The 15754-nt window shown below is 33.7% G+C and overlaps 1 protein-coding gene across 31 annotated transcripts in view; it reads right to left on the bottom strand.

The window, feature by feature from the left end:
- Nucleotides 1-638: 638 nt before the first annotated feature.
- inpp4b (inositol polyphosphate-4-phosphatase type II B) overlaps nt 639-15754 on the bottom strand; it is a 405814-nt gene continuing 390698 nt past the window's right edge. For 24 of the 31 annotated variants that reach the window (XR_012382279.1, XR_012382281.1, XM_073906014.1 and 21 more), the window contains one exon: nt 5366-5561. Coding sequence is in view for 29 of the 31 variants with exons in the window: in XM_073906014.1 (XP_073762115.1) it covers nt 5384-5561 (178 nt within the window). In the remaining 2 variants the exon portion in view is untranslated. Of the gene's footprint in view, nt 1005-5365; nt 5562-15754 lie in introns of those variants that run through there. The other 7 variants (XM_073906011.1, XM_073906088.1, XM_073906042.1 and 4 more) reach the window with 1 other exon arrangement.

Genomic DNA, 15754 nt, shown 5'->3' with positions numbered 1-15754 from the left:
ATAAATAACAATTGACAATGAGGAAATCGAATCAGTCCAAGACTTCCTTCCTATCTTCCTTGGATCCAAGATCGACTACAATGGCGAGTCAGGGCCGGAGATCAGACGAAGAATCGAACTTGGCCGCAGTGCAATGCAAGGAATGGAGAAGGTATGGAAAAGCAAGGACATCAGCATTGTAACAAAGATCGGAATAATCAATGCCATTGTTTACCCAATCTTCATGTATGCATGTGGGAGCTGGACACTCAAGAAGAAAGACAGAAGGAAGATCGATGCTTTCGAACTGTGGTGCTGGAGGCAAATGATGCGCATATCATGGGCGGCGAGGATCACGAACAAAATGATCCTGGAGCGTGTCAAACAAAATGTATCGCTAGAGGGCGAAATCACCAAGCACCGGCTATCGTTCTTTGGTCATATCATGCGAGCCAACTCTATGGAAACAGCTTTAATGCTCGGTGCAGTCAGTGGATCAAGAAGAAGAGGGCGTCAGTGAACACGATGGCTGGACACAACCAAGACTGACACCAACTTAAACATGGATCAACTGAAAGAAGCAGTCAGAAATAGGAAACCATGGCAAATCATGACCCATAAGGTGCCCGAAAGTCGTTGTTGACTGACTGGCTAATCATCATATATATATATATATATATATATATATATATTTATAGTGGCAAAATATTCGTACCATTTAAATGAATAAACCAAACCTAACAAACAAATAAGAGTCAGATTGACTGAGCAGCACCTGAAGGATAATTTTGTGTCATATAATACATTTTCTCAAATATAATTTCCAAATTGTCAGCATAGCTTCTGAACCCCACTGTAGATGTGTCAATAATAAGAGGAACGGTGCTGTTTCTCATGAGTCCACCTTCCCGTATGTCCCATCAGGCGGCCGGTAGTATTTGGGAAAAGCCATCAGCTGCAGCATGTTGAAGGCGTATTTCCTGCACTTTATATTCTTTTGCACATTCTCAATCCGGCAGCCTTCTCTGATGAGGGGGGAGATGAAGACACAAAGGAAGAAAGAAACAAAAGGAAAGGGATGATGAATGATGATGATAATGAATGTTTTAACCTGCACACGGATATGCTAAGCATGAGGAAACTGTGATCTTAAATGACATAAATGACACTGAAATGCAACACATAACTGAAGATCATGGAGCATTTGGAGCGTGTCGTAAACAAACACTTCCTGCTGGCGGAAAACAAAAGCTAAAATGCTTCACATTTAAGATCAATAAAAACAAACAGGATGATTCTGCTTTCATTTCATGAGATTATTTACAGCACTTACTCTTATGCCTGTTCCAGAGAAAAGAGTGAAAACGCATGTATGCGGGTGATGGGAGACTGGTGAAAGTGAAACAGCTAAACGTTCATATACAGTTGAACTCAAAGTGATTTGACCTCAAGCCAATATTTTTTAATTTTTTAAATATTTCCAAATGATGTTTAACAGAGTGAGGAGTTTTTCACTGTTTCCTATAATATTTTTTTTTCTGGAGAAAGTCTTGTTTTATTTCAACAAGAATAAAAACTGTTTTTTTTATAAAAAAATAAATAAATAAATAAAATAAAAAAAGAACATTGTATGGTCAAAATTATTAGCCCCCTTAAGCAGTATTTCTTTTCAATAGTCTACAGAACAAACCATTGTTATACAATGACTTACCTAATTACCCTAACCTGCCTAATTAACCTAGTAAAGCCTTTAAACGTCACTTTAAGCTGAACACCAGTATCTTGAAAAATATCTTGGGCTCTATTTTGACGGTCCATGCGCATAGCGCAAAACGAAGGGCGCAAACGCTTTCAGGGCGTGTCAGAACGCATTTTTGCTAATTTAAGGACGGGAAAATCCGCTTTGCGCCGTGGTGCATGATCTAAAAGGGTTGAGTTTATTTTCTTAATGAGTTATTGGTGTGTTTTGAGAATAAACCAATTAGAGTCTCATCTCCCATTCCCTTTAAGAGCCTTGCGTCGAGCCATAAGCGCATTCGCTATTTACAGGACGCAAAATAAGTCTAAGTGGAAAAACTGAGCATTTCACAAGCAAACAGTTAACAGTTTTTTTTTTTTTAACAGAAAACTGTTAAACAGAGCATCTACTGCGTGAGAATGAGAGATAATGGATCACTTTCACATTCGCTCTTGGATGGGGAAACCTTTACGCACAGACATCGATTAGTCTATAAATAATTAATTGCGTTTGTTAAGCGCAAAGATTCGTTTCAAAACTATTTCTAAATTCAGTTCTAATTTCCAGCAAACAAATAAATGAACAATAATAACAAAGTGTGAACAAAACCTGAGTTATATCCTAAAACACGTGCTGTGCCCCTTATGGTCTAAAACGTGACAGGTGGGCAAATCTAAGCCTGTTTTTAATAAAACAAATATAAATATGGATATAATAAATAATACTGCTAATAATAATAACATTATACAAAAGCAAATTGTTATGAACTGAAAAAGCCTCCCGAGATGAAGAAGACATAAAAGCAGTGATTTTTCATATATATGTAGGCTAGAAAATAATGTTTTGTAATATTTTAATCCTTTATATTTATATCCTATATCTATTCTTATTATATCCTATATATATCCTTTATATTTACATTTTTTCATAGGTAAAGATATTTGCCTATTGCTCTCTTGTGTGTATTAAGCAGTGCGTAAGCGAGGCGCAACTCTGGGCTGGAGTTTAGACCGGGTTAGTTTAGGTCTAATGAAAAATCTATTATAGTCTCTCAAAATAGCAACGCGCCAGCGGTCCGCCTCAGAACGCCTTTCTTTTTAGACCAGAACGCCTATGGGCGCACATATGAGCGCTAATGCATTTGCTATTCAAACAATGTAGCGCAACGCCTCAAAACCACTCTTGCGCCAATCTTAAACTATCAAAAGACTACTGCGTCACGCCTTGCGCCACACTGCGCCGGGTATATGATAGGGCCCCTAGTATTATAGTATTACTACATTATGTGCTGTCATCATGGCAGAGATAAAAGAAATTAGTTATTAGAAACTATTATGATTAGAAATGTGTTGAAAAAATCTTTCCGTTAAACAGAAATTGGGGAAAACATACAGGAGGTGAATAATTCAGCAGGGCTCATAACTCTGACTTCAACTGTATATAAACACACACTAATGCACTAAAGCACTCACACATTTCTTTCACACCCTCAAGTGCACTGTATTAATGTAGGGAAGGTCTGTATAAAGGTAGAGCTCTTGTCTTTCCATGTGGAAAGTGTGTACTTTCATAACCAAACTGAGAAAACCACTAATGCACTCCGTTCTAACCACAAATAATTTTTCCACAACATCATTGGCTAGTAAAGTGTCCACTTTATGCATATTTCATAATCATACCAGAAGTAGTGAGTCATTCAGCTTTTTTTCTCCAACTGTCTTTGTTCAATTCTACATCCTACTCAGCTCAGAAGCTGTTTTACCTGCTATAGAGTGTGGAGAGGCATATTGAGATGCACTGAAGAGGATATTTAAGAAGATTAAAACTCAAGTTAAAACACTTGATAGAAATATGCCTTTGGTAAGGCTCACATATTCACAAAACAAACATGCAGGGGTGCGCTTCCGAAAACTATCGTTAGCCAACTAAGGTTGCAAGTTTCGTCGTTACAAACATAGTACGTTGACTTGACGTTTCCCAAATCTGTAGTTCCAATAAACCTTCGCAAACTGAGTCGCAAACTTCTATGCTTGCAACTACATCTTTGGAGCTGTAGTTAAAAATGTAGTTACTGGCTGTGTTCTATTCCCAGTTATCCCCCCTATGCCCTATTTCTTTAGAATTTTCTGACATTTAAACTTGGAATGATTAAAATAAAAGCATTAAAGTCATCTCTCTTAGGTGTAATTTGCTATCAAAGTATTTTTACAGTTCAGTTTTGCGATCCTCATGTTTACAATTGTGTTCCCTTCGCAGTGTACTTTAAAAACATTTATGCCATTTTCAACACATGTGGCTCATGGCGAAAGCTTTAGGTGACCAATTATTTAAAAGCAGAATTTGTTACGTCTCCAAAGCTTGTGAAAACAAAAACATAGCATTCATTAACGCTTTAAATTTAGAGTAGTTATTTATTAAGTGTCTGTACTGTATATGACATGGGCCTGTGGTTAGAAGATTTCTGCAGTGATTTGCATGTGACAAATTGTAAAAATAGGCTTTTTTAAATTATAAAAATAAACAATATCCTACTTATTAATAATAATATTTTTTAATCATCATTAATATTATTAATATTATTATTAAAGTAGGATTTTTAATTTCCTAATAAATAATAAATATTAAATCAAATTTCTAAATAAATCGCTTCATTATTTATTTAATATATGATTTATATATGATATTATAATAAGTGTTAGCTTTTTTTAAGTGATTTTTTTTTGTTTTAGAATAGACTATGGAATATTGGCAATAATATTTGTAAAGGAAGCACAGGCCATATATGTGCCATTTACATATATTTCAATTAATATGGAAAGCGAGTGGATTGTTTTACCAAAACTAATATTCGATTAATTTTTAAATGTGTGTCTGGGTAAAACAATATCATTTGCACAAAGAAATGATGTGCTTCTTCTGTAAAGTTGTCACCACCCTGTTTAGAACATCATTATGTGCGTTTTACGATATAACTAATGAGGTTTAAATGATGGATCTGCGATAGAGAAATTAGGGGATTTGGGAAACACTCGGCACTACATCGTTCTTTTCCAAATAATACTGGAATGGAACTTGCATGCCTGCATGAAGCAGGAGCGCGCACGGCCCGAGTGCAGTCAAGATGGCGCTAATACAATGACAAAGACCAACAATGATGTGAAATATGAGTGCTTGACCTGAGAAAACTCGTGCCGAGCACAACATACAAGACATGACAGGACCAGTGTCTGGACTGACAGTGAATTGACAGTGGCAGAATCCTGACAATATGTCTGAGTCGGTGTATATTTCTCTACAATAACTTTGTAATAGACTGCCAGTATATTTTCTGTTATTTAAAGACTTTTTTTTCTCTATATATTGTTTCTTATACATTATATTATTTCAAGCTACTAAAATGTCAATAATAAGTCACTTTAAAAAGATGTATTTTCAACATCAAAAGTGGACAGAGCAGAAATCCACATCCCATAATGCAATTCTCAACCATGAATAAACAGAAAACACTCGTGAATTACTAAATACAGAAACTGTAGCTAGTATTAACAGTGTGGTTGAGAAGAATCAGAAACAATACAACCTGCCTTTCTCTTTACAATGATCTAAGAGTAGAGCTGTGGGCAAGTAAAGAAGTTAGACGCAGCTTGATTATGGCATAATCAGCATTTATTGGTATTTCGCAAGCAAAAAAACAAGACTTAAAATGAGCCAGACCACCAGCAGGTGGGAGCTGACGAGCAGGAGGGCGATTGGGTAGAAGTGGCGCGACGCCGGCTTGTTAATAGCTATGGAGCCTGCTTCAGGGTCGTCCCATTGGGCCAGCTCTCCCTGGGCCAGACGACCGCTGAGCGTTGCAGACCAAAACACACAGACACACAGAGAAAGAAAGAGAGAAGCAAACACAAACACATTCAACAAGACATTAGTTCAGTGGGTCAGTTCAGACACAAACACATTCAAGAAAAGGTTAAACAGGACAGGCCGACATACATGATGCTAGAGACGTGTATTAGGGCTGCTCAATATATCATTTCAGCATTGATATCACAATGTGCGCATATGCAATAGTCAAGATCTGCAATGTTGAGTCTGACTTAGAGCACACTCATATTAGGTGCAGTTACCTTGAACTAGAGGTCTGCATTTCCGATGTAAATTTCAATGTCAATTTCCGACATTGAGAGAGAGAGAGAGATTTCCCAGATAGCAAAATACACTCGGGCCAGTTCCAGCAAGATTCTCGCCTGCCAGAGACTTACCACTCGGCCCGGCTCCGGTAGCAATCGGTAGCAATCAATCGGGCCAGATGCGGCGGCCCGTAAGCGAGCCGACGCTGCCGCATCTGTGCCGGAATGGGTCCGAGAGTAATGTGCGCTGCGGCCCGGAGCTGGACTTTATATAAAACCTTTTGGTATTACATTGGTACTTGATACATGGTATTACAACACTTTGAGTTATTAATATTAGGAGGTTTCCTGAAGGTGTAGCTGATGTGCAGTGAGCTGTTTGCGTCTTTAATAAACTACGACAGTTTGTGTGCATTGAATAGTAAGAATGATTAATAAATCCATATGAAACAGTCTCCTAAAGGTGATGTTGCGTCTTCAGTTTCAGGTTCAGGCGCGCTTTGCACTCACACTACAAGCATACCACGCCAAAAGACAAGTGAACCGCACTCTGGTACACCTTTTCCAACCAGGCCAAGGCGGGCCAACTGAACTGCGCCTGAGCCCGTTTCAGAAATCTCACACTTCACAAACAAATCGGGAAACGCGCCCGGGCACAGTTCGGATAGCATAGTTTAAGCGCACCCTTAAGCCGCCTTTCCACTGCACACGACATTTGGACACGACTGTTGGAGTACGCCCCCTTGTGGCAGTCGCACAGTATTTTCAGTGTTGTCGTGCACCATGGCAGAGAAGCTGATTCTCAGTGTCCGAAATAAAGGAGTGCAAAAGCAAGAGCCTTTATTCTCTGTGCATTCACATGGTTTCAATGAAGGATTGATTACTAGAAACTCATAGAACGCTACAAATATTTGAGGGAATGTGGAGACAACATTAAAAAATATATATTTATTACTTTTTTACTTACATTTATGAACAGATGTTTTTATAATCAAAAAAGACTTGATTTTATAAATAAAAAAGACTTTTTATAATTCAAAAATTAACCAAATAAACTCCTATTTCTCATCTCGCGCTCACAGACCTGCTTGTACAACATTGGAATACGTACATCACATCCGGTCGGGCGGTCGCATACGGTCTAGTCGCAGGAGTTCAAATATTTCAACGGATCTGCAGCTCAATTCGGATCCAAATTTTCCGCATACGGAGAAGATCGAAACTCCACGCAGCTCCCAGACTGCTCTCCATTGGAAATGAATGACTTCCGGTCTGTCGCTTGCCGTTTGTCGTGTGCGGTGGAAAGGAGGCTTTAGAGTTGACCAAGAGGCACAGAACACAAGTGATTTATAGAGTCAATGCTAAGCTGAATCATAATAGAGTGAAGGTTTAACATTTGCTTGTGTTTTGAAGACCTGTGACTGAGCATTTCAAGAGAGTTTAAACATTTGGGCACAAAAAATAATGATGTTTGGAGGTGTAGGAAAGATTAATTGCATTTAATTATTTTTAGAGAAAAAAAAAGTTTTTCTTAATTAAAATTTTCGACTTGGGTCTATAGTCCAGATATCTTCAGTTCAAAGCAAAAACAGGATCATTTTGCAAACCCTCAAAGTTTGACTTAAGGTGAAAATAAAACAATATTTTTTCTTGATCTAAGAATTTTATTCAATTTCTGTACTTGAATAGTTCAAACCATCTTTTGAAGCAGTCTTCAAATCACAATATTTATCGCAGAAAAAATAAAATATTGCAATATCAGACTTTTTTTATTATCTTGCAGGTCTAACGTGCAGTATTCATTGCCTTTGATAATATGGTAATTATTGTTTTTAATGATGTGCTAGATGATGTTTTCAAGTGTGTCAGTCACTTAAAAAACACTCATCTTAAGAGTGTTAGATGGACACTGTGATGAAGTCTAATATATTGTGTGTGTATTCTGGGAAATTTTCTTACCCCTTGATTTCGAGTGTGGTCCTGAAAAATCTCTAGACTAGATTAACTATCGCTCAGGCTTTTAACTAAGGGCCGGTTACATATTGCGTCTTTTACGTGTGCAAGTTTGTTATTTCAATGGAGGCTTGCGCAAGTTTTCCATACACACCTAGTTGTGAGCTCACCACGACTCAATTGATTTAATTTATTTTAATTAATTAATTCATTCATTAATTAAATAATTCCTTTATTTATTGATTGTTCTGTTGTTTATTTTTCAGTGTAAAATTATTACTTATGTTTAAATGCCAAAAATCTTTTTTCACTTATTTTTAAGTCCACAGATATGAACTATTGTTTGTTTTTACTATTATATTGTGCTATATTAATTGGTTTCTGAGCAGCAATAAATCATACGTTAAAATATAAAGAGTTTCCATGTGTTTTTTTTCTAAACTAGAGGTGTTTTGAAATTACTGAATCCATAATAATCTTGATAACTGTGAAACTGAGACTGTAATCGTACAACCAAAATCTATAATCGTTGAATCACTAGGCTGCACGAATGATTTTATTTGAGCAAATGATACAGCATGAAATAAACATTTCAGGTGTTTAACGCTTGATTTGTGCGAAAAGCTCAAGTTGAAAAATCTGAACGTTGACAGATATTTCTGCCATATTAACCAATCAAAAGTTTGCTTTAGTAGTGACGTGATTGTGACTCAGCGCCTGTAGCTGGTATGCTGAAGGGAATGCACCAGCTGACATGATGACAAGTTATCAAACTGGGACTGGCTCAGTCAGAAATACCACTGAAAGTGTCCATCATCCAGGCACAGAATGTGGAGGAGTTGATGAACTCACACAACTGAACACATCTCTGAAGGATCTGATGCACCCAGACACAGTGCCAAACAAATCTATGTTTTTCAGCCTTCCTAAAGCACAAAAAGCGCAGTTATTCTCAAAATAAAATCTATGTAAGTCATTTTGCAACAAAACTGGAGTCTCCAGGCATTCAGATGGCCTCACATGACACAAGTCTAATGAATTTTATAAACTAATGAAACCAATTTGGTGAACAAATAAAGCGAGTAAACCTAAGCATCAATGAGGACATTTCAGAAAGAACGCTGGAAAAAAGCAGCCACTGACATCCATAGCAGGAATAATAAAAATACTATGGAGGTCAATGACTGCGTACATTTTGTCTTAAATCTTCTTGTGTGATCAACAGACAAAAGAAAATGCAAACAGGTGTGTATTAGGTAGATGATGAAAGAAATCAGGTGAAATGTGCCTTTAGGGAACACCCTTTATTGTCATAGCTAAACACTTATGTTGACAGCTTTTACGTTGAGCACATACTGTATTAAAAACACCTGTCAATCACAGTGAGCTCTGTGCTCAAAATCTATATTAAATGTATTCATCTCTATAATTTAAGCTCTAAAAATGTTTAAGTATATATTTTTATATCTATAAATTAATGAACATGTATTTGTAAATGAATAAATATATATTTTCATAAGTAGGTCAGGTCATTTAAGGTCACCAAACCTGCTTTATGATTACAAGAGGAACAATAGTCATTGTGTGTGTGCTGATTCTTTTGTAAAAGGGATGAAATGGTTTTGTTATTGTCCCAGATTTGCTCTATATCTGATTGTATTGTCAGAGTGAATGCTTGACGTTCAGTGGACGAGTTACACACGTCAAATCAGCTTCAACTCCTGACTGTGAACTATTTCTGCAGACCGGTTCAGCCACCGCAAAACACATGCACACACCATACGTATCTTTTAGGGAAGAAACTTGCCTGTCATTGTGCTTATTTTCTCTGCTTACATCTCATTAAGCAATATCTTTTGAGCGAGATGTGCTAACAAACCCTCTTTACATATAAAAAAACACTACTATCTGGATTTGAGGAACATTTTAGATAAAGAGGAGGGTTCTTTTTTGACATTGCGTATATATTTATTGATGCCAGTTGAATGGGAGGAGAGTATTTAACATTAATAATGCATTCAGGTCTTTTCTGACAAAAAAAAAGTCCCCTACAAGCCATTGCTATACACATGGGGACATTTGGTCCCCATAATGTAAGGAATACAAGGTACACACACAAATTGGGGTCATTTTGGACTCATTTGGAATACTATATGCAGATTTTGAATGCATTATGAATGTTAAATGAATCATGCATATGCAGAAGTCAGCTTATTAGTATTTTTGCATGGTTATTAATATGCAACGTGCTACTAAAAACCATATTAAAAATGCAAGGCAGTTTGAGGCATTTGCTAATAGCTGAGAAATTATTTTCAAGAAAACTAGATCACTTCAGGAACAAAAGCACCCTTGAGAACAATGATGTTTGTGTAAGTGGGTTTGTTGACACTGCAGGCAGCAGCAAAGCTCAATGTGTGGAAATAAAAAGATTTCCCTTAGGGTGGACTCACACTAGGCTTGCCTTAAACCGTGAAGCGCTTACGTCAGCCCGAGTATGCTTACGTCATCGATGATGCGACTGTTCAGTTTAAGAGAGGAGAAGCGCTCTCGCTCAGCTCAGTGGACATTGCTTTAGTTATATTGTTCTGTTTTATTTTCAGTTGTTTTGGATGCAATGAGTTTTTAATGATGATAAATGATCATTTAGTTGTCGTGCTGCAGGTATTAGGAGGTTTGCTGAAGGTGTAGCTGATGTGCAGCGAGGGCTTTGTGTCTTTAATAAACTACAACAGTTCATGTTCACTGAAAAAAATTATTAATAAATCCATATGAAAATTATACAATAATATTCTAATGAAAATATATGATAATAGAAATATACGATAATAATATGCTGATAAAAATATTACAATATGATAATACAGTTTATGATAATAATATGATAATAAAATATATAACAATAATATGATAATAAAATATATAGTAATAATGTGCTAATAAAAATACAAAATAACATAATACTAATAAATTATAATAATATGATAATAAAATATTACAATAATATAATAATAAAACCTATAATACTAATAATGATAATAAAAATACATGACAATAATATTATAATAAAATCTATAATAATATAACACAAATAATAATAATAATAATATGATACTACAAATATATGGTAATAATACACTAATAATATGATAATAATACAGTATAGGATAAAAATATGATAATAAACGTGATAATACTATGCTAAAAATATATATTATATTATTATGACAAAAAATATATGATTATAATATGACAATAAAAATATACAATTAAATGATGCTGATAAAAATTTATGATAATAATATGACAATAAAAATATACAATAATAATATGCTAATACAAACATATGATAATGTGACAATAAAAATACACAACAATAATAATACAAATATATGATAATAATATGCTCATAAAAATATTATAATAATATGATAATACAGTATGAGATAATAATACGACAATAAAATCTATGCTAATAATATGCTAATAAAATTATATGATAATAATGACAATAAAAATATATGATAATAATATGCTAACAAAAACAAATGATAATAATATGCTAACAAAAATATATGATAATAATGAAAATAAAATATATGATAATAATGACAATAAAATATAAGATAATAATATGACAATAAAATATATGATAATAATATGCTAATAAATATAATGATAATAATATGATAACACAAAAATATGATAACAGTATGCTAATATGATATTAATACAGTATATGATAAAAATATGATAATAAATACATGATAATATGATAATAAAAATATATTGTAATAATATGCTAATAAAAATATATGATAATAATGTGATAATACAAATATATGATAACTGTATGCTAATAATATGAGAAAAATACAGTATATGATAAAATATGGTAATAAAAATATATCATAATATGCTAATAAAAATATTTTGTAATAATATGCAAAAACACACAATAAAATAATAAAAATAAATGATACTAATATGCTGATAAAATATAATAATAATATTATAAAAGATATATTAATAATATGATAAATATGTTATAATATAAAATATACAGTATAATAATACAAATAAATGATAATAATATAATAAAAAATTATAATACTATTTTGATAAAATTACAGTTTTATTCTGGGATTGCTTTATCTTAAAGAGAGTACCATTTTAATATTATTGAGACACTACTGTATTTTATTTTTTTATACATTTTATTTTTATTATTATGATGACTTTAGCAGTATTATGGTCCAGTAATTATTTGTTCATTATTATTATTATTATTATTGTTAATTATTGTTATTATTTTTATTATTATTGTTGTTATTGTTATTATTATTATTATTATTATTATTATTATTATTATTATTATTTATTATTATTATTATAGTGTTTTTGATATTAATTGGTATTTCTTTTTTCTTTGAGGCTAACTCCGCCTTGCACCTGCGGCTAACTCAAACCGTTGGCTTTATAAGCGAAAGCTGTGCTGTGTGGCTCTTTGTTTCCAGTGCGTGTGTGACTGATCCTCCTGTGTTTTGCTCTATTGCGAGCATGACTCGTACTTGCTGAGAATCTCCAAGTATCTTGCTGTCCTGATGAAGGTTTGAGAACTCTGTGCGCGTCTTGTGCAGCCGCTGCTGAGGAGCCATCCTGGTGTTGTTGCTGTTTCATTTCATTCTTGTTGATCTATGTTTTGTTATGTTTGTTTGTTAAATTATTTTGATTGAGTAAATCTTTATATACAGTTGAAGTCAGAATTATTCGCCTTTTTTTTTCATATTTGCCAAATGATGTTTAACAGAGCAAGCAAATTTTCACAGTATGTCTGATCATATTTTTTCTACTGGAGAAAGTCTGATTTGTTTTATTTCAGCTAGAATAAAAGAAATTAAAATTTGTAAAAAATATTTTAAAGTCAAAATAATTAGCCCCTTTAAGCTGTATTTCTATATAGTCTACAGAACAAACCATCGTTACACAACAACTTGCCTAATTACCCTAGCCTGCCTAGTTAACTTAATTAACCTAGTTAAGCCTTTAAATGTCACTTTAAGCTGTATAGAAGTGTCTTGAATAATAACAAGTCAAATATTATTTACTGTCATCATGGCAAAGATAAAATAAATCAGTGATTAGAGATGAGTTTTTAAAACTATTATGTTTAGAAATGTGTTGAAAAAAATCTTCTCTGAAAAAAATCTTCTCTGAAAAAAATCTTCTCCCCCCTGAATTATTAACAGGGTTAATAATTCAGGGGGGCTATTAATTCTGACTTCAACTGTAAATTTTTGTTGCGATTTTATTTTGGTAAAAGACACATATTTTTGTCTCTAAATGAATAGGGAATTGTACTTCTTGAGTAGCGTGTCATTTTTATGTTGCTCCCCCTTCCCGAGACGTGTATTATAAATTGGAGTTCATAACAAGCAGACGAAGATAAATCAAATGAAAAATAAATATCTGTAAGTTATTGCTATAAAAGACATTTATTTTCAATACTATAGTTTATTCCAATAATAACATTTATTTTATTCCAGCTGACAAAATCCTTTGTTAAAACCCTGCTGCTTACAGTGTAATGCTTAATATGCTCACGACTCCTATTGACTGTCTCTTTGTATTTTCATTGAACCTGTTTATGTGCATCGATTAATTTGCTCTTCAGTGTTTGGACTCTCAGTAGTGATTATTAACCACACTGAACTGAGATAAACTGAACTGAACTTAAACAATGAAAACTGAACTACACTGTTTCAATTTACTATGATCTTCTGTGTGAAGCTGCTTTGACACAATTTACATTGTAAAAGTGCTATACAAATAAAGGTGAACTGAATTGAACTGAATTTGCCCTAATTGTTTTTTAATAATAACTTAATTTTTAATTTTTTAATTATCTATTTTTCTTTACTTTAATTATTATAACCATTATTTTCTTTGTATTATCATGCTTATTATTTGTATTTTTTATTGTTGCGTTGTTATTGTTGGTAATTATTGAAAAATGTAACATAAAATCACTTGTGAAAAAAAAAACCTGCTGCTTTAAAACACATTAAATACAAATACTGTGCAAAACACTAAGCTACAATTTTAGCAATTATAATTTATATAATAATAATAATTTATGAACCAAATGAAGCAGCATTTAATTAATATAATAATAATAATAATAATATTGTTAATAATAATAATAATAATAATAATAATAATAATAATAATAATTAATCTATAATTAAGAACGTCACAGATTTAGTTTTGCTTATCAAGCTTGTTGCTATGTATTCTTAAATTAAACTACACTGTAAAAAATAAACCTTTGCATTTACTCAATGTTTTTAGGTAAGTGTTCGCAAACAACTGTTTTGAGCTGAATTTAAACGTACAAATTAAATTGAGTACTGTTCAACTTCATTTGTTTGTTTAAATTCAGCCCATATCAATTGTTTGCAAACACGTACCTTAATTAAACTGAGTAAATCCAATGAATCGTTTTCTCAATGTACTTGTACAAATAAGATTTAAAATACACAACTATTTATTTTATAGTATTCATTTCTAAACAAAAATAGTACCGTACTGAATTTACTAGTCATTTATAATTAAAAATATTAGACTGATATGATCTCCCACTGGATTTATTGGCATCATTCAATTCCTTTTCTACTAAAGAGAGCAGCTGCTGTAGGACTTGCCTAAAATGAAAGTTTCTTCACAGAGCTTCAATCCCCAGCATTTTGAAGCAGGCGTGTAATGAAATCTCCTCAAAAGCAGATGTTTTTTTTTTGGCCCATCATCAATGTGAATCTTCTTTTGTGTAAGTTTCCCCACAGTGTGGATTCACTCAATCTCATGAAACTTGTCACAGTACAACAACAACATGTGCTGCATTTGAACATTCAGTACTTGCTCTCTCCTTTCAGACTCACTTCGGGAAGTGAGAGTCAATGTCCTTTAGCTTCTGTATCTGTTAATCTTTACCCATTAGACACGCTGGCTTGGATGTTAACCAAACTCCAAGTGTGCATACCATTCGCACTGTGTATTGTATATTACTACTGAGCAAAAGTGTGGAATCAATAGGATGTACAATAAATATTGGACACTTTTGCTCATCAGGGCTGCATTTATTTGTTTAACAATATAGTAAAATGTTTGTTTTTATATGTGTTTCTATTTGAATGTATATCAAAAGCAGAATTTTTCAGCATCATTTCTCAAGTCTTTTGGTTTACATGATCCATCAGAAATCAGTGCAATATGCAGATTTAAACATATGTAAGGAGTACAATATGCAGATATAATGCTATATATAATGCTTAAATATAATGCTTAATATTTCTTGATACATTTCAATTCAAATGTATTTTGTTATTCACCAAGAGATGCATTAAACAGACCCAATTAGATTTATATTTGATCTGAAGTTAACTTATAAACTAATTCCAAGAGTTCACACTTAGCTGATGATTGATTATAAAGCTTGTTTGGCATGCTGTACCGGGGGAGAGCCCTGAGCTTAGAAGATCCTCGAGCCCGGGGCTCCCTCCCATTTGCAAGGCTAGATGGGAGTTTGAGCTCAGGTAGATTTCAAGAACTCCCCTGCTGTAGTAGATAATGAACAGATAGTGATTGCTCTTAAGAGAGAACTATATACTAGGTGCATGTCTATGGTGCGGATTTGGATAAGTCAGTTAACTTAAGTTGCATGTTTTTGGACGGTGGGAGGAACCCGGGGAACACGGAGGAAACCCATGTGAGCATAGGGAGAACGTGTAAACTCTGCACAGAATGTCAGCTGGCTTGGTAAGGACTACAACCGGTGACGTTCTTGTTGTAAGGCAACAGTTCTAACCACTGCGCCACCATGCCACCCATCTAGGAAAGGAGGAGGAGTAGGGGTGGTAGGGGAGATTCTTCAAAATGATCCAATCGGATGATTCCAAAG

The sequence above is a fragment of the Danio rerio genome, chromosome 1 (assembly GCF_049306965.1).
Source record: "Danio rerio strain Tuebingen ecotype United States chromosome 1, GRCz12tu, whole genome shotgun sequence".
In the NCBI taxonomy this organism is placed as follows: Eukaryota; Metazoa; Chordata; class Actinopteri; order Cypriniformes; family Danionidae; genus Danio; species Danio rerio.
Note: the sequence above shows the minus strand (reverse complement) of the source record. Positions and strands in the feature narration are given on the sequence as shown.